The 23,442-nt window shown below is 46.0% G+C and overlaps 1 protein-coding gene across 1 annotated transcript; it reads left to right on the top strand.

Annotated features, from left to right (window-relative positions):
* Positions 1 to 4,210: 4,210 nt before the first annotated feature.
* LOC308150221 (separin-like) lies at positions 4,211 to 22,975 on the top strand (the record flags this gene model as incomplete). Its single annotated transcript, XM_080523075.1, has 22 exons — positions 4,211 to 4,291; positions 4,502 to 4,804; positions 4,918 to 5,667; positions 6,102 to 6,200; positions 6,381 to 6,486; positions 6,590 to 6,714; positions 7,239 to 7,432; positions 7,924 to 8,166; positions 8,281 to 8,425; positions 8,549 to 8,708; positions 9,899 to 10,041; positions 10,475 to 10,609; positions 11,414 to 11,539; positions 12,022 to 12,196; positions 12,785 to 12,910; positions 13,295 to 13,415; positions 13,662 to 13,771; positions 13,873 to 14,561; positions 15,225 to 15,410; positions 17,193 to 17,378; positions 19,163 to 19,348; positions 22,955 to 22,975. 22 exons carry the CDS (start codon positions 4,211 to 4,213, stop codon positions 22,973 to 22,975), a joined length of 4,410 nt encoding a protein of 1,469 aa, XP_080379201.1.
* Between the last annotated feature and the right edge of the window lie 467 nt (positions 22,976 to 23,442).

The raw sequence follows: 23,442 nt of genomic DNA, 5'->3' as shown, positions 1-23,442 counted from the left end.
TTGGCCTTCGCCGCCACTAGGCGGTCAATGAGCTCTGCCGTGTGCTGCAAGTGGACCTTTGCTGCAAGACATTGGCACCCCCCAAAACAGAGAGTTTAGTAAGTAATCCCAGTATGCATGTAGAAAAACACATATCGTGAGCTTAGAATTATAAGGTTCTATCTCCGTTTAGGGTAGTTCAGAGATATTGAGCGTCAAAATGTTTACATTCCATTATGTTTTGTGAGATGGAACCTTTGTATTTTATGAATTACTAACTCAAAAATGTCAACATTTTAAAAATAACATCACACAGGCATTAATAAACACCTAATGGATCAGATTATGTAAAAAAACTAAATTTTGACAAAAATGGAGATAGAACCGTATAATTCTAACGTCACAATATTTTGTTTATCAGCCTCTCACCATCTGCAGTTCCATGTAGAATTAGAAAAGTATTTCCCCTTAGTCTTAGGACGTCATCCAGCACAGAGGCAGCCTGAGGAGACACATTTGAGGTCTTTTGATAATGAAGAACTGAATAATCGGACCAACTGGAAATCCCATGGGTTTATATTAAGGGCTTGAGTGTGAGTGGGTTATTTGCAACCTATAGTGGTAACGATTGGGACAGTGACTGAGCATGCAATCACTTGATGTTATGTATGTCTTTAAAATCTATACTGTATGAAATGTATCTTAATTGTGTCTTAATTTAAATGTATACCTCCTCAGATCTGTGAGTACGTCGCTTTTCTAGTTCAATATTGAACTTATAAACAGGATCAAGACAAATAGCCTCAAAAATACACAAGACACATTGTGCTCAGCTGATACAGTACAGAGGTGGGTTATAGGCTCTCCCAAAGCCCACTGTGAATAGAAGGCCCAGAACGGAACCCTTACTGACAGTATAGAAGCTCTCCTCATTGGCTGGTAGACCCAGGTATCTCTCTGAGAAAGCAGCATCTATGACAAATGACAAATCATTTACGACTGAACCACAAGATGTCCAAAAAGTAGGAAATTAACTGTGATCACAGTGAACAAAAATGGAACATCAAAAGTTAGAGGATGACATCTGTCAACTACTACATAGTAGTTTGTCTCTTCATGAAAACAAAGATAAATATAAATGTAACTTTAATATAGTTGTTTTAAGCAAAAATGACACGTGTTGTTATGCACTGTTGTATAAAAAAACGATTGAATAAAATATGATTTAAAAAAAAGAGCAACAATGATTTAGGCAACCCACTGTAGATTTTAAAGGCTGTAATGGGAGCCATCACTGCAGCACACTTGAATACGTTGTCGGTTGCTGCCAACATCTTTAGTGCGAGAAGTCCACCAAACGCCTGTTGAAAAAAAGATGAATCATGCACATGAATATAATTCACGGGATGATATAGCATTTTAACCCCCTACAGTAAGAGTGTGAGCTTAGTTAAGTCAGCAGGATAGCATGTGTACTGCACTGACAACCACAATCCTCAATTTTTGTCAAACAAAATGTGTACCTCTGATCCTCTTTCTCAATGCTCTCTCTGATTGGTGGTGGGGGTGTTGGGAGGGGAGGGGAAGGGGGGGTGGGGGGCATAGGCTACAGAGGGACACACAAAAGGTTAGATGTTTTGATGCACTCCCTCCTTGTCCCCTGCCTTTGAGTGACGAGTGACGACCGGTATACCAACACACTGTAGCAACTGACGTTAAAAACGCCACACAGTACCTTTCCATATAGCCGCACAGTACCTTTCCATATAGCCGCACAGTACCTTTCCATATAGCGCAATCCTCCTGCGGTCAATATAGGGCAGCTCCATCAACCACCTACAACAAAGAACGCATTCATCTTTCGTTGTGCTTTTTACACTCTTTACGGATGGATTGAAATCGGGTTTTCTGCTGCGAAAAAGCACCACAGTGAAACAGGATTTGAGCTGCTCAAATGTTCCGTTTCTGTTAAGCTTGCAGTAATGTTCAGATGTGTCAACCCTTTCCACAACTGGTCTGCAGCCAGGCAGTAAAAGCATCATCGTTAACACTGTAACTCACTCTGCCGCGCTCAGCTGGTCTTTCACTTTCTGGGAGGTCAGTTTCCTGGGTTCAAGGTTCAGGGACTTCGGGCCTCAGTGCCCTCCCACTCCTACTCTCCACCCATGCCACAGCCACTCCATGGATGTTAGCCAGAACCTGGGGCCAGTCCAGAGAGAACCTGTCTGTGACTGCCTGAGTACCAGGAGCTTCATCCCTGTAAGACAAAGATGACTGGGCGATTTTTTTGCTTTTAGTTTTAATCATGTTCTTCTATGAGACGCTTTTGTGTGAAACCTGTTTCCTTTAAAATGATTTGCTCACAAATGTAGTGTCCATGTGTCTCTGTCAAATGTCTTATATTATGAGGAATATTTTCATGTTTGCTTTCCTGTTTTGTAAAGCTCACACGATGATCAGGAGAGGGTGCAGGCCTTCTTCATATCCCTGTGGTAAGGCCAGCTTGAGGTGAACGTCTGCAATATGAACATGAGTTAGGCTCATGTTATGGCTGCATATGGCTGAATCCACAATAAGAGTGAAGGTGATTTCCGCCGTGTACAGTAAAGAGGTTAGAGAGGCTGGCTAGCAAATCGAAAGGTCACTGGTTCGATCCCCACCTCAGGAGGGAGCTGCATGTGCCCTTGAGCAAGACACTTAACCCTGAAATTGCTCCAGGGGCGCCGACTACGGCTGACCCTGTGCCTAGAACCAAAAAATACCAAACTCCAACAATTGACTGACAAGTTGATTGCATGGCAAATAAAACATTCTTCTGTTCGTCTTCTTCTACAGTAGGCCTACCGTGGTGGTCCGCTGTGACGTGTCTGTAGTGTGTGAATGGGAGCCGTTTGCCCTCCAGGGCCAGAGACAGAGGCTTGTTGTCCTCCAGCACTGTGTACCCTAGGAGAACAACCGTGGGATACTGACATTTACACAGCTGGATGTTCAAAGAGACATTCCAGTGTTCAGGAGTAACAGCTGGAAGCCTGGAACCATTGTACGGAATCTACAACTACTTGATTGTTTTCTATATCAACCTCTTCATGAAAAAAATCAGACAAATATATTGTTAAGTAATGCACTTTTTATAGAGAGTGGATGTCCCAGCAGCATTCAATGTCATTTGCTGCTCAAGCTGTATGCAAGGTACCGGTACACACAAAAAACATGACACCGCCTCTGAGTCCATTTTGGTCAGACGAATATATAGCTCAACATTTCCATCTAGTGGACACGCTGTGTAAAGTGGAACATGAAAATCCTAAGAGAAAAAAGTGCTTACTGAAATGTTCTCTTGTGCTGTGAACAGTCACTCTGGGAACTCCAGGACCTAAAGTACAACAAAGAATGCGTGCACGTGCGTGCCTGCCTGCGTGCCTGCGTGCCTGCGTCTGCGTGCGTGTGCGTGTGTGTGACATCAAGAAAGATAACGAGATATACATATATTTATCCAAAGCGACTCAGTCACATTGCAATGATTGCATACATTTCAGTATATTATGGTCCCAGTGGGAATCGAACCCACAACATAGTGCTGGTTGGACTTTGCCCACCTGTGAACAGAGTCCAGTCGTGGCCTCACACACAGAGACGTAACCATGGAGATGGAACGACCCCTGGATACACAGGAAACAGACTCAAACATGATGACACGCGGTGATTGGACAAACACACTTGTTTAAAAAACAACTGACAAATATAATATTTCTCAATTTCTTATCTAATTAGATGACACAGTCCTTAGTTTAAGGCAAATAAACGTATTCCAAAAATAAATTAAAAATAAAATAAAATCATTTTTGGGGACCTGTTTTTGGCTTGAGAGTGCTCTAGAACTAGTGACAAACACACTTATTTAAAAAACAACAGCGCGCGCCGGGCGACTTCGTTGGTGTCATGATCCAAAACTGGTAAAATATTTATGCAATACTTTGAGCTAGTTGAGTGATATTACTGCCGTAATGATAATGATTGTTATGTAATGTTATGTAATGACAATGACAGTTCATTCTGCTAAATTGCCAACACAGAGGTTAAGATCCTAAGAGATTAACACATGGTATGGTAAATCGTGTTTAGCGTGCTAACTCCAATCCTTAGCCGAGATAAACTAGCAAGATCAAGATGACACAATTTCGCTAAATAACACGAGATACCTCATAATTATGTTTTAACCACAGAGATGAAAATGAAGGTCTTGTCAGTTGAGGAATACATCACGCGGACAGCTGGTCCAAATGAGACCAGTCTCCTACATGAAGAGTTGGAGGTGAGTGATGTTATTATTATTATTTAAACATTAAATATGTTATTTAGCTAAGGTTACTCCTTTGTAGCAGCTGACATTACTAGACAATGTATGTATCATTCAAAACTATAGCTAACGTTTCTCTAGATTCGTTTATGTTTTGGCTTTAGATATTCATGTAGTCGGCCTTGCCATGTAGGCTACTACACAGTAACTGTATTTTCATTACAGAATTTTGTGAGGGCTGGACCTGGGCGACAAGGTCAAAGGTTGTGTGACCGAGTTATCCGAGCCTGTCACCATCAACTGGGAGTGGGACCCCCGGACAGTGACCACGTCACACGTCTGATCCAGCTGGTGGAGTTTGCCCTCTCCGGGTATGACCTTTCCGGGGAGTTTGAGGCTCAGAGCAGTCCTCTGTACATGGAGAAAATCATCTTACACATACTGAGGAAACTGAGCTCTCTGGGAGTGCACCGTCCGTTTAGCCACCTGGGAACCCTGCTCTACCAAAGGATTGCTCCAGCTCCACAGGTAAAAGGAGCAGAAGTACTTGCTTTTTAAATGTAGGATAGTATAATGCATCGAGTTTTTACTGTGTACACCTTAGGGCTCAATCTGTTGTGTTGTTGACTGTGTCTTCATAGACCGGGGACTTCCGTGTTGTGGTGCAGGAATGCTTTACCGTGCTGTGGAATGGACTGTCAGGAGTCCAAGACAACACCCCCCTAAACCCTAGGGACAAGCTCCGTTGCCAGATGCAGTCCCTGGGCTTCCTGCTGCTGCTTGACACGGGGAGTCCACTTCCTCTCTCGAGCTCCAAAGTACCCATGTACACAAATAGCGCCCTGGCCCAGTACGAGAAGAGCTGTGGGACTCTGACGGAGGAGGACGCTTCCTTCCTCCTACAGGAGACACACAGTCACCTCCTGGCCCATTGGACTGGGGGACAAGGCGGGGAAGGGGACAGGGAGCTCTCGGAGCAACCCTGCCTCTCTACGCTCTGTGAGGTGGTGCTGATGAACTCCAAGCTCCTCTGTAAGGCAGGCTGCTGGGGTCTGGCCTCAGGACTGATGGACGGTGTTATGGGTAGGGTCAAGGGGTGTACTAACGGACTCAGGCAAGCTCTGGTGTTGGGCAGGCGGGCAGTAGACGTACATCGCTCCGTGAGCTCAGGAGAGGATTGTCGGCTGGCGTTCACAGACTGTGCATGGGACCTCAGACCTCTCCCTGCTGCCTTAGAGGACCCGGTGGCCCATGCTGTCCTGGAGGGATGCGAGATGGTGGTGTGGGCAGTGGAGGCAGGCGAGAGCAAGGGTCTGAGTGGAGCAGGCCTGCTCGCCTTGTTCTCCTTTCTGCAGGAGTACCATCGATTACTACAGAAGAGATCACAGAAGGTTGGTGACATTTATCATTGTCAGGCGTGCAGACTTGTCACCTTTCTGCTAAATTAGCCGTTTTTACGTCTAAGTCTCATCCAAGTCACATGATGCGTGAGCTAACTAATCTTCTTGTTTGCTAAACTCCGCTGCTGTTGAAATAACTTTTAGCTTCAGGCAGCTAGGTACAATTCCAGACAGCGTGGATAACAGTCAGAGTAAACTGTTTTCCAAGTAATTATGAGGGTGTTATGGTCAGGGCTGCCGCTACTTACACGGTTAGACCATTGATACATTTTCTTCGTTTTCAGGCAAAAATAAAAAAGTGTCACCTTTTTGGGCCATCCCCAATTTGCACCCCTGATTGTATCATGATAAAATGCTGTAGTGGAAGAATTTCCAATGTTCTCACAGAAACATGTCGGGTGGGTGTGTATGTCGCTCTTTAACAGGATTTGGCGCCGCTGCCCGAGAGCCAAATTCAGAAGCAGCTGTGTTTCAGCATGTGCCGGGGCTTTGTGTTTGCCTATGAGAGCCTGTTGGCTTCGAAGGTAAGAAGGCTCCCAGCTCTCACCCAAATGAGTTTTTATCCTCTTTGGAATTCTACTTCAGTTCAGGCCATTGGATCATGGCCCTAGTTTATAAAGTTGTTGGTAATTGTTTAGTCAGCATTCACATTTATTTGAGCTCAAATTGTTAATTTCAATGAAAATGCTGTTGTTTTGTTTCAGCTGGAGAAGAGGGAGACACTAGACAGAGTACTGCTGTGTTGCAATGCCACGAAGATGATGACTGAAGTCCGCAAACTGCACAGTGACGACATGCTCGTCCAAGCAGGTAACTGACCGATTGTGGCATCTCATTTAATCTGGTTCAGCCCCAGCATGTTAATACCAGATGGCTGATGTGTCTGTGTGTGTGTCTGCCGTCCTCTCTATAGTCACAACAGTGAATAGGCTGGCATGTGCTCTTTACAACCGCCGGCTGTATGACCAGGCCTTCACTCTGTTGGAGATCGTGTGCCAGGACCTACGGAAGAACTGCCCTGCCTCTCTGTCTGATAAGGTGATACCTACCCCCTTTAAACATGTTCATTTGTTAGTAGATTATCTTCATTTTTTAATATATATATATATGTTTTTAGGGCATTTCTGCTTTATTGGGATAGAGATTGACAGGAAAGATGGGTTGGAGAGAGGAGGGATGACATGCAGTATAGGTCGATGGCCAGAATCGAACCAGGGACCCTGCGATTACGCTGCATGCACCTTAGTGAGCTACTACACTGCTTAGGCGTCTCTAAACATGTTAATTTGTTAGTAGATTTGAGTGGATGCCTCATTTCCGTGGGTGGATAGGTTTCGATGTGAAAGTCATTGATACTTTGGGAAAGAGCTACTGTACATGAATTCAATCGGATGTTGTTGTTTTTTTGTTGTATTGTTTGTTTTTTTAAATATGTTTTTTGGGAATTTCTGCTTTAATGGGATAGACAGTAGAGATTGACAGGGAGAGAGAGAGCATATCAGAGAGAGGCGCCCCTCCATTCAGATATTGTTCATCAACACATTTGGTGTGTCTTTCTCCAGTTGAGCTTGGCCTTCATGATGGCGGTGCAGAGCTCTCGCTTGAGCGGTCAGCTGGAGCGTGCCTTGGACTGGGTCATCCTGTGGCTGCAGGCCCTGGGTGACCGGGTCACGGGTCACATGACGGAGCCCGTCTCTCTGTGGGTCAAAATCAAGGTGGATGCCGTTCAGGCCGGTCAGGAGGACACACGCCTCAGGTATTGGTTACTAGTAGGGATCCACTGTTCACAAGGCTTCTGTTGTTGTCAAGTGTCTGTGTGTTGTCAAGGAGGTACATTTTTCATCTTGTCTCCTTTATTCTTCTCTTGAGTTTCTATTAATGACTTGAACTGTTTGTGGTTGTAACTTGCCCTGTGGTGTTCGCTTAAATACTTCATCATCCCTCCAGTACTTCTAAATTCCTCCTCCAGTAAAGGTTATATTTTTACTGGAGCGGCTGTGGCGCAGGAGGTAGGTTGGCAGATCGGCGGTTCGAGCCCCGGCTGGCCACATGTCGAAGTGTCCTTGGGCAAGACACTGAACCCCAAATTGCTCTCAGTGAGCGGGCGGGCGCCTTGCATGGTAGCTTACCGCCATTGGTGTGTGAATGCGTGTGTGAATGGGTGAATGAGAGGCCGTTGTAAAGCGCTTTGGATAAAGGCTACTTTACATTGTACATTGAGATGTAATAAAAGCCATTCTGAATCAGGACTCTGCGCGACGGTTTTGGGTGTAACGTCCCAGACGAGGGCGTGATGCTCTGTCTCCTCGAGGAGGAGCTACGCGTCTACAGGGAGGTGTCAGTAGACACCACCAAGGAGCGCTACAACACACTCTGTGACCTGCTGGACATCTGCCACGAGAGCAGCTCCCACACACACCTGCGTGCTGTCTACCTGTGTGAGATGGCCGAGGTGGTGTGTTTCCAGGACTTCAGCAAACATACAGACTGGTAGGATTTACCTTGAACTGTAGAGTGAACGATTTACAGAACACACAAACATGGCCCACGTAAGTGCCTTCTTTTTATATAAAAAAATAATTATTATTATTTGCAACTGTGCAGCTCGGCAGTTGATTTTACCCAAGAGGCCCTGCGCTTGCTGGAGGAGGAGCAAGAGACCAGTAAGAATGCTGATAGGCTCAAGGATGACAAGGCCCACGCCTCTTTTTGGCTCTACATCTGCACCCTGGAGAAGACCCTACAGGAGGTCGGTGCTTCCTAGTTTGAGTATCAGGAGTTGAAAATGTTTCCCTTTTCCTTCTTTATGTGTCTTTATGGACATTTAAGCCTTAAAACTGACCGTTGGGATTTCTTCCTGGCCCTTTTCTAGGCCATCGAGACAGAGAAGAAGTTGCAGGATGTGAGTGAGCGGGCCGGGGGCGACGCCGTTCCTGTGAGCAGCAACGACCTGGACTACGAGGACAAGCAGAAGCAGCAGGACAGTCACCTGGTGTACGAGGGGCTCGGCTTCGACTTGGCGGCAGAGAGCAGTAAAGAATTACATTTACATCTTTGGCATTTAGCAGACGTCTTATTCCAAAGCGACTTACAACAAATACATTCGACTGACTATGTGAGTCATCTATCCACCAGTCATAGCAGGAACAAGTAATCTATGTTCAGGCCTGGAGCCATTGGCAGTCGGCTAGAAGAAGTGATTTTTTTGGGGGGACATAGGAGAAACAGTATGGGGGCGGGTAGTAGATGTCTCAGGAGAAACAGTATGGGGGCGGGTAGTAGATGTCTCAGGAGAAACAGTATGGTGGGGGGTAGTAGATGTCTCAGGAGAAACAGTATGGTGGGGGGTAGTAGATGTCTCAGGAGAAACAGTATGGTGGGGGGTAGTAGATGTCTCAGGAGAAACAGTATGGTGGGGGGTAGTAGATGTCTCAGGAGGGACAGTATGGTGGGGGGTAGTAGATGTCTCAGGAGGGACAGTATGGGCGGGTAGTAGATCTCTCCGGGGGGACAGTTTTTTTTTTTTTTTATATAGATTTTTTATTATTTTCTTTACACATAAGTACATACAATGCAAGCATATCACATTATTGGAAGACAAATTATAGTCTAAGTACCTTCTTTCAAAGACATTTGAAAAGGTTCAGACTAGTAAGTTATTACCAGTAGTTATAGTAATAATCATGTAGTAGCGAAAAGATAATAAATAAATAAGGTTTGCGGGGTAAAGACAGTGTCCGGGGGGACAGTTAAGGTGTAGCCTGAAGAGATGGGTCTAGTCTCTGGCGGAAGATGGGGAGGAATCCTGTAACAGCATCAGCCTTGTGTGTGTCAGACCTCAGTTAGGATGTCTGTCAGCCTGTTGTTTACAGGGGTGGCCAGCCCTGGTCCTGGTAGACCATCGTATTTCAAAACTTTTAATCTAGATCTGGACAATGCAAGTTTTTGCTATCCAGGATCAGATCTATCTGGCCGATTTTGAGTAGTACAGGGGGGGGGAAATCAGCCAGCTTGATCTGATCTTGGTTAGCAAAAAAGAATCTGGATCATTCTGATTCTCCAGATTTGAAAAATTTGAAATACTCGACCCTGAAGATTCAAATAATCACCTCATCGCCGCCTCCCCGGTTAGAATCCACCAGACCTGGGTTGACCTGGATTGACCTGGATTGACCTGGGTTGACCTGGGTTGACCTGGGTGTTTGTCTGTCTGTCTCCTCAGAGCTGAGCCAGCCTCTGGACAGGGCGCTGAGAGAGTGGTCCTCTCTGCTGCAGAAGCGTAAAGATCTGCCTTCAGTCAGGAACCCCAAACAGACCTGTTCCTCCATCGCCCTCACCGCTGATCTCTACAAACTCATGGGCAAGGTAAGAGACTTAGTTAGTCAGTGTTAGTCTTCAACTGCCCTTTGGCACATTCAGATCTGAAAGGGATCTGATAGTTTTGAGCAGAAGGGTTTATGGCTCCATCTAGCCTTTTGACGGGTAGGGGTTATGAAGGCAAAGGCACATTTATTTGTATACCACATAATCATACAAATTAATCTAGACTCGTAATGCTTTACAAAAAACATGAGCTAACATAATTAAAACGTGAAAAAAAGTTCAGCTTTAAAACGATTAATAAAAAACAAATCAATCGGTTAAAAAAGCCTTGCTTAACTCTTTAAAAAATACACTCAATTAAAAGCCGAACAGAACATAAAAGTCTTCAGCATATTTTTAAAGGATATAGATCCAATGTGCGTTCGTTACTAGACTGCATCATGTCAACTCTTCACTTCACCTCTCCTCATCCTAGCCTCTGCAGGCTCTTGAGAGTTACCAGCTGGCCATCGGCCTCTCCCGTTGCCTTGGCGATGCCCAAGGCTGTGCCACCTCCCTGTGCCACTCTGCCAGACTGCTTCTCGACCTGGGTGACCCTGGACCAGCACAGGTAACTCACCTGCTGATAGGGTTGAGGCTTCACATAAGCTTCACAGACGCATGACATCTAAGGCTGCATCTACACTTGACACTTCAATCCAATCCTTTTGTCATCCGAACAGGATGATCACATACTACTTTATGATAACTGTACACAGGGCTCCCACGGGTCCTTGAAATCCTTGAAAGTTTGTGAATTTCAGAGAAAGAAAAATCAAGGCCTTAAAGGTTTTTGAAAATAGACATGGGTCATTGAAAGTGCTTGAATTTCTCTCAAAAAAATTACTTTACACATATTTCACAATATATTGTTTTGCTGTGCTGGGGTAGAGAAGGTTAGTTAGAGAATCTAGTGTTCAAGCCTCTACATTCAAAAGCCTCTCTTTTTAATTGTTGTCTGTGAGCGGATAGTTCCTTCCTATTATATAAATTCTCATCTAGATCTGTCTCAAACTATGTGTTGGGTCCTTGAATTTGAGGAAATTGAGTCTTGAAAGTCCTTGAAAGGTGCTTGAATTTGATGTTTCAGAAGGTGTGGGAACCCTGTGTACAGGTCTAAATGATGCACAAGAGTCGCATTGTGTTGACATTGTGGCCCGATTGTGTTTTGGCATCCGGCTGACCACCATTTTTTGTGTTTGTAATACCAGGTGAGGACACATGTTGTGATCTGATCGTCATGTTTGTATATCAGAAGTCTGGTTTTAAATGTCAAGTGTAGACGAGGCCTAAACAAACGGGTGAAACCCTATTCAGCTACATCACGTAGGCTAAATGTTGTGTTTTATCTTGACCTTTTGATTGGCTGTTTCAGAGCCAACTGGAGGAAGCAGAGCAGTGTCTGACCTCTGACTCCATCAGCTCCACCACTGAGGGACCCTCTTCTCTCTCTATGACGGCCAAACTGCTGAGGGCTCAGCTCTGTTACAGCACAGGACAGGTAACACACACACACACACACACACACACACACACACACACAAGCTTGTGACAGTGACACACACTCGCACAGACAGACACAACAGAGGAAGCTCACTAGGCCGTAGCAGATTGACTGACATTTTTCGTCATTTAGACGCTTTTATTCAAATCAGTTAATTTTATCTCCAATTACAGGGACATTCTCCCTGGAGTAATTTAGGGCTAAGTGCCTTACTCAAGGCCACACTAGAGAGTGGTGTTCCCAGGTGGGATTGGAACTCATGACCTTCTGATCACCAGTCCAACTCACTATCCACTAGGTCAGGCCAACGCTAGCCGATGTCGGTACCACCCAATATAAACGACAAAGGGATCGTACAAGTAGCCATTGCTCTCTCACCCTCACCATCTCTTGTTTCCTTTTCTCCTCCTCCTCCTCCTCCTCCTCCTCCTCCTCCTCCTCCTCCTCTCAAACTCTCCTGTACCTCTTCATGTCTCCAGGTGGAGCTTGGGGTGCCTTACCTGTGTGAGGTGCTGAATGAGTTGGGCCGAGAGCAGAGGTACTCTAAGAGCTGGTACCTGCATCGTGCCCGAACCCTCCAGACCAGCCGTGCCTACTTGAGTCTGGACACGGGCACGCTGTCCCAAGACCTGCGGCAACAGATCACCCAGCATGGTCAGCAGCACCCTAGATTTAAAATTGTATTTGTATTTCTATAATAATAAAAAAACTGCTTTATTGGGATAGAGACGGTAGAGATTGACAGGAAAGATGGGTGAGAGAGAAGAGGGGTGACATGCAGGATATGTCGACGGTCGGAATCGAACCAGGGACCCTGCGATTACACGGCTGACGCCTTAGTGTGCTACGCCACCAAGCGGCCCTTTACGTTTACATCTGAACCGTTTAGCAGACGCTTTTATACCAAAACAGCTTATAATTAAACATTACAGGGACAGTCTCCCTGGAGTAATTTAGGGCTAAGTGCCATACTCAAGGGCACACTAGTGGTGGTGTTCCCAGGTGGGATTTTAATAATACTATCTACATGTATAGTATCATATCTGTATTTAGCTTGCAGGGTGGCCCCATTACTAATGGTCATTAGTGATCATATGCCGTCTGTTGCTTTAAATCTATGATGATATGATGATATGACAGGTATGAGAATGAGGTGTTTTGGTTGCATTGCTGTTTTGATTGTGTGTGTGTGTGTGTGTGTGTGTGTGCGTGTGTGTGTGTGTGTGTGTGTGTGTGCTCCAGGACTGAAGACTGCAGACACTGCCCTCACTGAGAGTCTGAAGCTGCTCGCCAGTCTGCTGGTGGCGCTGGTGGGGAAAGACTTGTACGGAGCGAACTGTAACATCGAAGCACGCTTCGTTAATCAAGGTAGGGCCGGGCTGGCATACTGTCCACCACACGTACTGTAGTTCATAGACTGCGGCATCGACTGGCTAAGTCGTCTCATGAAGCTTCATTGACCATGGTTTGGGTGTTCCCCCCCACTCCACGTAGAATACGTGTCTATAAACCTCTTGAATGTGGCTCAAGGGAAATCCTCACTCGTACCCCATTTTTTAAACAGTGGTAAGATGTGCCTACCTTTTATACGATACTCCTTTAGGCCCGTCCGTCTGCAAGTCGTGCTGAGGTTAATTTGGTTGTCAGTCTGTTCTATTGACCTGCTCCCTCTGCCCACCCCCCACCCCCCCCGGTGATAACCTGGTGTTGTGTGTCAGTGTTCCCTCTGACCTCTGACCCCCCCCCCTGCAGGTGAGAACCTGCTGTTGAAGTGGCTGGTGCTGTCAGAGCTGCTGAGCTACTCGCTGGAGATGGTGGCTGTGAGGAGCAGCACCGGGGCCGTACATGAGGCCAGGCAGCAGTGTCTTAGCCAGTACGTGTGTGTGTGTGTGGGGGGGGGGGTGTGTGGGTGTGGGTGTGGGTGTGGGTGTGGGTCTGTGTCTGTGTCTGTGTCTCTCAGCAATACTAGTTGTATAAACATCTTTCTTTTTCTTTTAGTATGCTGAACATTTATTTACATTTTTGAGCAACAATTTTCTGCATTTTCAATCTTGGAACAAGAATTGGAAAAAACATGCTTTTGGCTTCTGAAACTCTGAGTGTCTTTGTCCTTGTGTAGATGTGCGGCGCTGCTGGTGCTGAAGGCCGAGTTGGAGCTGATGAAGGGCGAGAGGGTGGAGAGTGCACTGGACCTGGACAGAGTCTTTAACCTTCTGGAACTCTGCATGGGTTAGTCAACTTCACCCTAGTAGTGCCTCTTACTGTTGGAAACTCTTCGAGTCCCGTGGCCAACGATGCTAACAACGTTTTTGCTATCTTTAACCTCTTAGATTTTTCTAATCAGGAGAAGAAGGTCGAGGTGAAGATCAAACCGAGGAAAGGCCGTCCGTCGCGGAAGCCCGATACCCCCCTCCCCAGCCCTGTCAAGAGCTTCCTGACCACCAGGTTGCTCCCTAAGGAGCCCGTGGAGAGGAAGGACCCGGCCAGCTCCCCGCCGCTCAAAGCTCGGCCCCAGCGCCGGCTCTCCCCCCTGGACCACTTCTGTGCCGCCTGGACTTGGAACGCACCCAAATGGGACGTGGAGACGCACCACATCAAGGCCAAACCGCTGCCTCTCCCAGCCTCGTCCAGGAAGACGAGGATGGAAGGATGGAAGACCCGGCGGCCGAAAGACGCCAAGAAGCCCAGAGTCCCCAAGAACAAAGTGACGTTCTCCTTGTCCTCCATCAAAGCAAGTTGCAAGTGTCTGGCCCCGCCCATGACACCGGTGATGGTGAAACCCTCCCAGGCCAGATCTGGAGGGAGGGAGCTCAGCTCGTTTGACTTCAGCACGGAGGTGCCCACGGTGGCCTGCACCCCTGTCCAGCGGGCCAGAGCACCGAGAGGAGGAGGAGGAGGAGGAGGAGCGAAGGCGGCCCCCAAGCTGGCGTTCCAGGTTTATGAAGAGGCGTCACCATCTCAGGAGAAACCCCAGCCTGTCCCTGCAGCCCCCAAGAAGACAAACAAGTCTCGCTTCAAGGTACGCCAGGGCCCAGTCGTTCAAAACGTTCAATCTGGATCAGAATGATCCCGCTTATTTTTTTTTGCTATCCATGATAAATGGTAAATGGACTGACTTATATAGCGCCTTATTCCAAAGCACTTTACAATGGCCTCTCATTCACCCATTCACACACCAATGGCGGCATGCTACCATGCAAGGCGCCGTCCCGCTCATTGAGAGCAATTTGGGGTTCAGTGTCTTGCCCAAGGACACTTCGACATGTGGCCAGCTGGGGCTCGAACTGCCGATCTGCCAACCTTGCGATCATTAGACGCCGGCTCTACCTATTAGACGCCGGCTCTACCTCCTGAGCCACAGCCGCCCCAGCCATTTTGAGTCATTTCAGCCAGCTTGATCTGATCCTGGATCACAAAAAAGAATCTGCATCATTCTGATCCAGATTAAACGTTTTTTAACAACTGGGCCCAGGAGGTCAAATTATTTTAGGGCTTTCATAATCCAGCGTCTTATATGATCTTTAGAGAGGCCTGATCATAAAGACTTGTACTACTATCATATTTGTATATGTCGGTCTGTTTTGTGCATCTTGAAATTAATTGGTATGGTGGAGTGTTAGAATCACTAGCAAACTGCCACGGGTATTGCAGCACGGTTCTGACCTTTTGTCTCCTGGCCTAGGTGCAATTCAGTGACGAGAGTGACGCAGAGGCCGACCCCCAAGAGAAGGGGCTCAAAGAGAAGAAACCGGCGGCCTCAAAAAAGCCGACCGCCTCCACCAGAACGACCCGCGTCCGCAAGCAGCCAGCGGCACCGGAGCCGCCTGCGGAGAAGAAGTCCCCTCCCAAGAGGCAGGGCAGGCGCAAGGTTAGCACATCGGTCCCCCACTCCACCTCTTCTGAGGAGGAGGTGGTGGAGGTGGTGCCGGCCCCAGCCAGGAGAGGATATCTCAGATAAAAATTCTGTTAAGATTTTGAAAATCCTTATGTGTGTACTGGGCTTTAGTGGACTGAATCAATTAGTGGCGGAGAAAATTCATTCGTGGCGGCCCGCCACGAATAAATGCATATAGAGGAAACACTGGCATTGAACATCTGGATTTACACATTTTAATCACCTGCCATTCACTAAGTTTCGCATCCCATCTTGGCCACCCCAGTCAGAATGTCCTGGATACACCACTACCTAGTGGTTAGCTCACGCTGTAAGCACCCAGGGGCCTAGTGGTCAGCTTGCCCTGTGCGTATTGAAGGCCCTGGCGTTCAACTTCCTTCAGAAGTCTTGAGCCGCCCCCTGGCAGTTTGAGGTCTTGGTCCATAATCCAGCATTGAGTAGATATTTAGCACATATCACACATTCAGGAAAATATCACTGTGATGTTTAATATGCAAATGTTCTACCGAAAATCTATTATGGTATCATCCGATGACCATTCACACATTCAATTCAACAATCAATAAACTCCTTAGAGACCATTAAGATTAAAAAACAGCTGAGAAGAACTGATTCTGACAGGGACCAAGTTCAAGGGGTTCTGATCAACCTTTACAGCCAGTTCTTCCTGTACTGATGCAGGAGTACTGAGCTGTTTCTGTTTCAGAGAAGAGTTTTGCGTGCCTACAGTACTGTACGTGTTTGCTGCAGTATTATCCTAACAATAATTGCAGAGCAGAAATAACTGCAATTTCAGCTGTCCCCAAACAACACGCTACGTCCCAGCTGCAAAGATGCTAACAGAGGAAAAAAAACGGTGCTAAATTTGAAAAACGTTTTTACCACCTAGGACACTTCACTGTGTGACTATCCCAGAATAATCATAGAGAAATAGTAACACTCAGTTGTCTGCATCTGCTGTTTGTAATAATCAATTATATCCATATCTATATCATGCCTGGACCAATACCTGCAGACTATAAGGGTGGCAGGATGACGAGCACTGCTATACGCCTCTACTGGAGAAGCTCTTACACCAAACTAGCTTAGGACAGAACCTCCCATCCTGTTTCCATTGCACATACATGCATGTAATGGTAAATGGACTGCACTTATAGTGCCTTTTTTCCTTTTTTTTGCTGCTCCAAAGCTGCTCCAAAGTGCTTTACAACGGCCCCTATTCACCCATTCACATACACATTCCCACACCAATGGCGGCAAGCTGCCATGCAAGGCGCTGGCCCGCTCACTGAGAGCAATTTTGGGGTTCAGTGTCTTGCCCAAGGACACTTCGACATGTGGCCAGCTGGGGCTCGAACTGCCGATCTGCCAACCTTGCGATCATTAGACGCCGGCTCTACCTATTAGACGCCGGCTCTACCTCCTGAGCCACAGCCGCCCCAGCCATTTTGAGTCATTTCAGCCAGCTTGATCTGATCCTGGATCACAAAAAAGAATCTGCATCATTCTGATCCAGATTAAACGTTTTTTAACAACTGGGTCCAGGAGGTCAAATTATTTTAGGGCTTTCATAATCCAGCGTCTTATATGATCTTTAGAGAGGCCTGATCATAAAGACTTGTACTACTATCATATTTGTATATGTCGGTCTGTTTTGTGCATCTTGAAATTAATTGGTATGGTGGAGTGTTAGAATCACTAGCAAACTGCCACGGGTATTGCAGCACGGTTCTGACCTTTTGTCTCCTGGCCTAGGTGCAATTCAGTGACGAGAGTGACGCAGAGGCCGACCCCCAAGAGAAGGGGCTCAAAGAGAAGAAACCGGCGGCCTCAAAAAAGCCGACCGCCTCCACCAGAACGACCCGCGTCCGCAAGCAGCCAGCGGCACCGGAGCCGCCTGCGGAGAAGAAGTCCCCTCCCAAGAGGCAGGGCAGGCGCAAGGTTAGCACAGCGGTCCCCCACTCCACCTCTTCTGAGGAGGAGGTGGTGGAGGTGGTGCCGGCCCCAGCCAGGAGAGGATATCTCAGATAAAAATTCTGTTAAGATTTTGAAAATCCTTATGTGTGTACTGGGCTTTAGTGGACTGAATCAATTAGTGGCGCCACGAATAAATGCATATAGAGTGGCGCCACGAATAAATGCATATAGAGGAAACACTGGCATTGAACATCTGGATTTACACATTTTAATCACCTGCCATTCACTAAGTTTCGCATCCCATCTTGGCCACCCCAGTCAGAATGTCCTGGATACACCACTACCTAGTGGTTAGCTCACGCTGTAAGCACCCAGGGGCCTAGTGGTCAGCTTGCCCTGTGCGTATTGAAGGCCCTGGCGTTCAACTTCCTTCAGAAGTCTTGAGCCGCCCCCTGGCAGTTTGAGGTCTTGGTCCATAATCCAGCATTGAGTAGATATTTAGCACATATCACACATTCAGGAAAATATCACTGTGATGTTTAATATGCAAATGTTCTACCGAAAATCTATTATGGTATCATCCGATGACCATTCACACATTCAATTCAACAATCAATAAACTCCTTAGAGACCATTAAGATTAAAAAACAGCTGAGAAGAACTGATTCTGACAGGGACCAAGTTCAAGGGGTTCTGATCAACCTTTACAGCCAGTTCTTCCTGTACTGATGCAGGAGTACTGAGCTGTTTCTGTTTCAGAGAAGAGTTTTGCGTGCCTACAGTACTGTACGTGTTTGCTGCAGTATTATCCTAACAATAATTGCAGAGCAGAAATAACTGCAATTTCAGCTGTCCCCAAACAACACGCTACGTCCCAGCTGCAATGATGCTAACAGAGGAAAAAAAACGGTGCTAAATTTGAAAAACGTTTTTACCACCTAGGACACTTCACTGTGTGACTATCCCAGAATAATCATAGAGAAATAGTAACACTCAGTTGTCTGCATCTGCTGTTTGTAATAATCAATTATATCCATATCTATATCATGCCTGGACCAATACCTGCAGACTATAAGGGTGGCAGGATGACGAGCACTGCTATACGCCTCTACTGGAGAAGCTCTTACACCAAACTAGCTTAGGACAGAACCTCCCATCCTGTTTCCATTGCACATACATGCATGTAATGGTAAATGGACTGCACTTATAGTGCCTTTTTTCCTTTTTTTTGCTGCTCCAAAGCTGCTCCAAAGTGCTTTACAACGGCCCCTATTCACCCATTCACATACACATTCCCACACCAATGGCGGCAAGCTGCCATGCAAGGCGCTGGCCCGCTCACTGAGAGCAATTTTGGGGTTCAGTGTCTTGCCCAAGGACACTTCGACATGTGGCCAGCTGGGGCTCGAACTGCCGATCTGCCAACCTTGCGATCATTAGACGCCGGCTCTACCTATTAGACGCCGGCTCTACCTCCTGAGCCACAGCCGCCCCAGCCATTTTGAGTCATTTCAGCCAGCTTGATCTGATCCTGGATCACAAAAAAGAATCTGCATCATTCTGATCCAGATTAAACGTTTTTTAACAACTGGGTCCAGGAGGTCAAATTATTTTAGGGCTTTCATAATCCAGCGTCTTATATGATCTTTAGAGAGGCCTGATCATAAAGACTTGTACTACTATCATATTTGTATATGTCGGTCTGTTTTGTGCATCTTGAAATTAATTGGTATGGTGGAGTGTTAGAATCACTAGCAAACTGCCACGGGTATTGCAGCACGGTTCTGACCTTTTGTCTCCTGGCCTAGGTGCAATTCAGTGACGAGAGTGACGCAGAGGCCGACCCCCAAGAGAAGGGGCTCAAAGAGAAGAAACCGGCGGCCTCAAAAAAGCCGACCGCCTCCACCAGAACGACCCGCGTCCGCAAGCAGCCAGCGGCACCGGAGCCGCCTGCGGAGAAGAAGTCCCCTCCCAAGAGGCAGGGCAGGCGCAAGGTTAGCACAGCGGTCCCCCACTCCACCTCTTCTGAGGAGGAGGTGGTGGAGGTGGTGCCGGCCCCAGCCAGGAGAGGATATCTCAGATAAAAATTCTGTTAAGATTTTGAAAATCCTTATGTGTGTACTGGGCTTTAGTGGACTGAATCAATTAGTGGCGCCACGAATAAATGCATATAGAGTGGCGCCACGAATAAATGCATATAGAGGAAACACTGGCATTGAACATCTGGATTTACACATTTTAATCACCTGCCATTCACTAAGTTTCGCATCCCATCTTGGCCACCCCAGTCAGAATGTCCTGGATACACCACTACCTAGTGGTTAGCTCACGCTGTAAGCACCCAGGGGCCTAGTGGTCAGCTTGCCCTGTGCGTATTGAAGGCCCTGGCGTTCAACTTCCTTCAGAAGTCTTGAGCCGCCCCCTGGCAGTTTGAGGTCTTGGTCCATAATCCAGCATTGAGTAGATATTTAGCACATATCACACATTCAGGAAAATATCACTGTGATGTTTAATATGCAAATGTTCTACCGAAAATCTATTATGGTATCATCCGATGACCATTCACACATTCAATTCAACAATCAATAAACTCCTTAGAGACCATTAAGATTAAAAAACAGCTGAGAAGAACTGATTCTGACAGGGACCAAGTTCAAGGGGTTCTGATCAACCTTTACAGCCAGTTCTTCCTGTACTGATGCAGGAGTACTGAGCTGTTTCTGTTTCAGAGAAGAGTTTTGCGTGCCTACAGTACTGTACGTGTTTGCTGCAGTATTATCCTAACAATAATTGCAGAGCAGAAATAACTGCAATTTCAGCTGTCCCCAAACAACACGCTACGTCCCAGCTGCAAAGATGCTAACAGAGGAAAAAAAACGGTGCTAAATTTGAAAAACGTTTTTACCACCTAGGACACTTCACTGTGTGACTATCCCAGAATAATCATAGAGAAATAGTAACACTCAGTTGTCTGCATCTGCTGTTTGTAATAATCAATTATATCCATATCTATATCATGCCTGGACCAATACCTGCAGACTATAAGGGTGGCAGGATGACGAGCACTGCTATACGCCTCTACTGGAGAAGCTCTTACACCAAACTAGCTTAGGACAGAACCTCCCATCCTGTTTCCATTGCACATACATGCATGTAATGGTAAATGGACTGCACTTATAGTGCCTTTTTTCCTTTTTTTTGCTGCTCCAAAGCTGCTCCAAAGTGCTTTACAACGGCCCCTATTCACCCATTCACATACACATTCCCACACCAATGGCGGCAAGCTGCCATGCAAGGCGCTGGCCCGCTCACTGAGAGCAATTTTGGGGTTCAGTGTCTTGCCCAAGGACACTTCGACATGTTGCCAGCCGGGGCTCAAACCGCTGATCTGCCAACCTTGTGATCATTAGACGGCGACTCTACCTCCTGCGCCACAGCCGCCCCATGATACCTACATGTAGATCCACTAATAGTACTGTCCTAGTGATCCATTAATAGTAGTGTCCTAGTGAATCAAAAAACGTAGCCCGTTTCTAAGATGCTTGGAGTAAACACCATAGCCAGTTAGTGCTCTAACCAACAGAAAATCATCAATCCAATCCTTAAAAAAAGAATCATAACAGTGGCAGTGCTGCTGCCTTTAATGTCCCTCACAGTTATAGAAACTGTGTGATAACATCTCTCTTCAGGAGACTTGTGTGAGCTTCTGAGTGAGGAAGCAATACTGTGCATGTGTGCATGTGCACTGCAGCACAGACGTGAGAGGTGTTTGAGTGTGTGATATAGCGTGTCTCTCGTGTGGGTTTTGGCCCCTGGAGAGTGGGTGTGAGTTGTGAGAAGAGCCCCCTCACAAAGTCTTGCTCAGAGCCTTCTAAAGGTTCTAAAGGTTGCGGCTGGCCATGCTTTCATGATCTCCACCCTTCGGTGCTTTCCAGACTCTGTAATGTTCAAACTGTCAGGTACAGCGATGTCAGCATTTCCACGTGCCTAGGCTACTTCAAAAGTTTCCGAAGCTTGGTGGTCTTGAACCGCAATGGTAAACAGGTAGTCGACATTGTGCAAGCTTCAAGTTGCAGGCCTTTATGCTTGCTTGTTAGCAACCCCACTTAAACCCTTTGTGGTATAAGATTAAGGCAAACAACGACATGCAGGTTTTAAATTACGGGTTTATGAGCGTCAGGCTGTATATATTGCCACTCCACAAGCACTCGGTTTGTGTGCCCCACTGAAATAGGCCGCTATGAAATGAAATTACAGTTTTACTGGTGAATATTACTGTCGGTTTAATTCTATCAAATGGAACACTATAATAGGACCTATATGCATTTTGTTTGCAGGTTTAGGTTAGGCCTCGGTCCTACTATGTGGATGGTCACCTTGCAAGTTGTCAACTGTCATTTTTAAAAGGATACAAAAGACAAAACAAAGAAAACAACATCAAACTTGTTCAGTCAGTCTTAATTTTCTATACACCTACTGTTCCACTTTTTTATGATTTATTTCAGAAATTGCTTCATTCGTAGATTATGGCAGTTCGTTATTCGACCTCGAATCCGGCTCATGCCCTGCTGACATGCCCTCTCTCCCTTCTTTTTCCTGTCTGTCTTCACTATATCTGTCCAAAAAATGAGTGGGACTGCCCCACTCAGAAAAAAACCCTTTTTTTTCACAATATTCTGATAATAATAATCAGAAGGAGAAGAAAATGAAAATAAGTATAATAAAACGCATACATTATTTGTTGTCTTGCTGAACCTTAAACAGTAGGCTTATAAGGAAGTAGAACCATCACAATCACAATCAATATATTCTCACATATATCTATGAATGCAAATCTGCAACCTCACGAGTATTGACCATATCTATCTTCATATTAAAGTAACCCCATGAGATCTGTGCACCAAAACCGACTTTTCAAGTATTGTCATTGGTATCAAAGCACACAAGCGCACGTGAAGGTTGTGCATCAGAAAATGTCTTGATCTTTGCTTGTTGTCAGTTGTGTCTGTTGCTTTCATCTCTTCATCTCTGAGAGCACCATTTGAGACGTACTTCAAGTCCTGTTAACCTCTCAACATGACAGGTGGCCTGCTACTACTGTTGTGTTGGAGCTATCTTCTGAAAGGCAAGTCTTTTACTCTTTTATGGGGGGATTACGCATATGTCACACACTTATTTCAATAACTTGTGTTGTTTTAAAACTTTTTAATGTAACTTACACTTAGCGACAGTTTCATATTAGATAAGGTACAACTATTATATTCTATGACCTGGTGATTCATTTATGTGGAATCACAGTGGGTCCAAGTAGGCCTATAGGCTTAGACAAAAGGGTTCTTTGACTAGAGGCTGTAGTAGAACCATTTTGGTTTCATGTAGAACTATTTTCACACGGAAGGTTCTACATGGTTCCAAAAAGGGTTCAGCGGGATCTCCTACAGGGACACGCTGAATAACCCTTTGGTTCTATGGAGAACCTTTTACTCTAGAGCTTATGGCTGATTGAGAACAAACTTGGCACAATGAGTGCTATGGAAATCCCACAAGTAGGCTTACAATAGTTGATTTGTTTTGTGTTTGTGTCCTTTTTCCTTCTGTAGCTCCACATGCAGGACTCCTGACCCAGACACCTGGCTTGGTGGTGATGGCGGCCGGGGGTACAGTGACCTTGGACTGTGATATGAAGGATCTTACTTTCCCCTACTGCTATGTGACCTGGGTGAAAGTTCACCTCAGAACTGGGGTCCTGAGCATTAGTAACAACAACAACATGGGTTCATCCACAGGGAAATGTTCTCTGACCATCCCCAATGCCAATGTGAGAGACTCTGGCATGTACTACTGTTTAGTACCATACAGCAACATGGTCCACTCTGGTAATGGATCAAAGGTAGTCATCACAGGTACAATTACAATTACTGTCTATGCTGCCATCTGCTTTTATCCACATGTCTGATAATTTATCAGCGTCATAAATATAAGGCATAAGGCATAAAGGTTATGAGGTCGTGTCCAAAAAGCAATCATGATTTGATGATAACTGGTGTAGTTGTCTGAGATGGGAATTAGACAGTTTGTATCTCCTGCA

Source organism: Nansenia antarctica, assembly GCF_963989245.1.
Source record: "Nansenia antarctica genome assembly, chromosome: 2".
Classification (NCBI taxonomy): domain Eukaryota; kingdom Metazoa; phylum Chordata; class Actinopteri; order Argentiniformes; family Microstomatidae; genus Nansenia; species Nansenia antarctica.
This window is presented reverse-complemented; position numbering and strand designations above follow the sequence as displayed.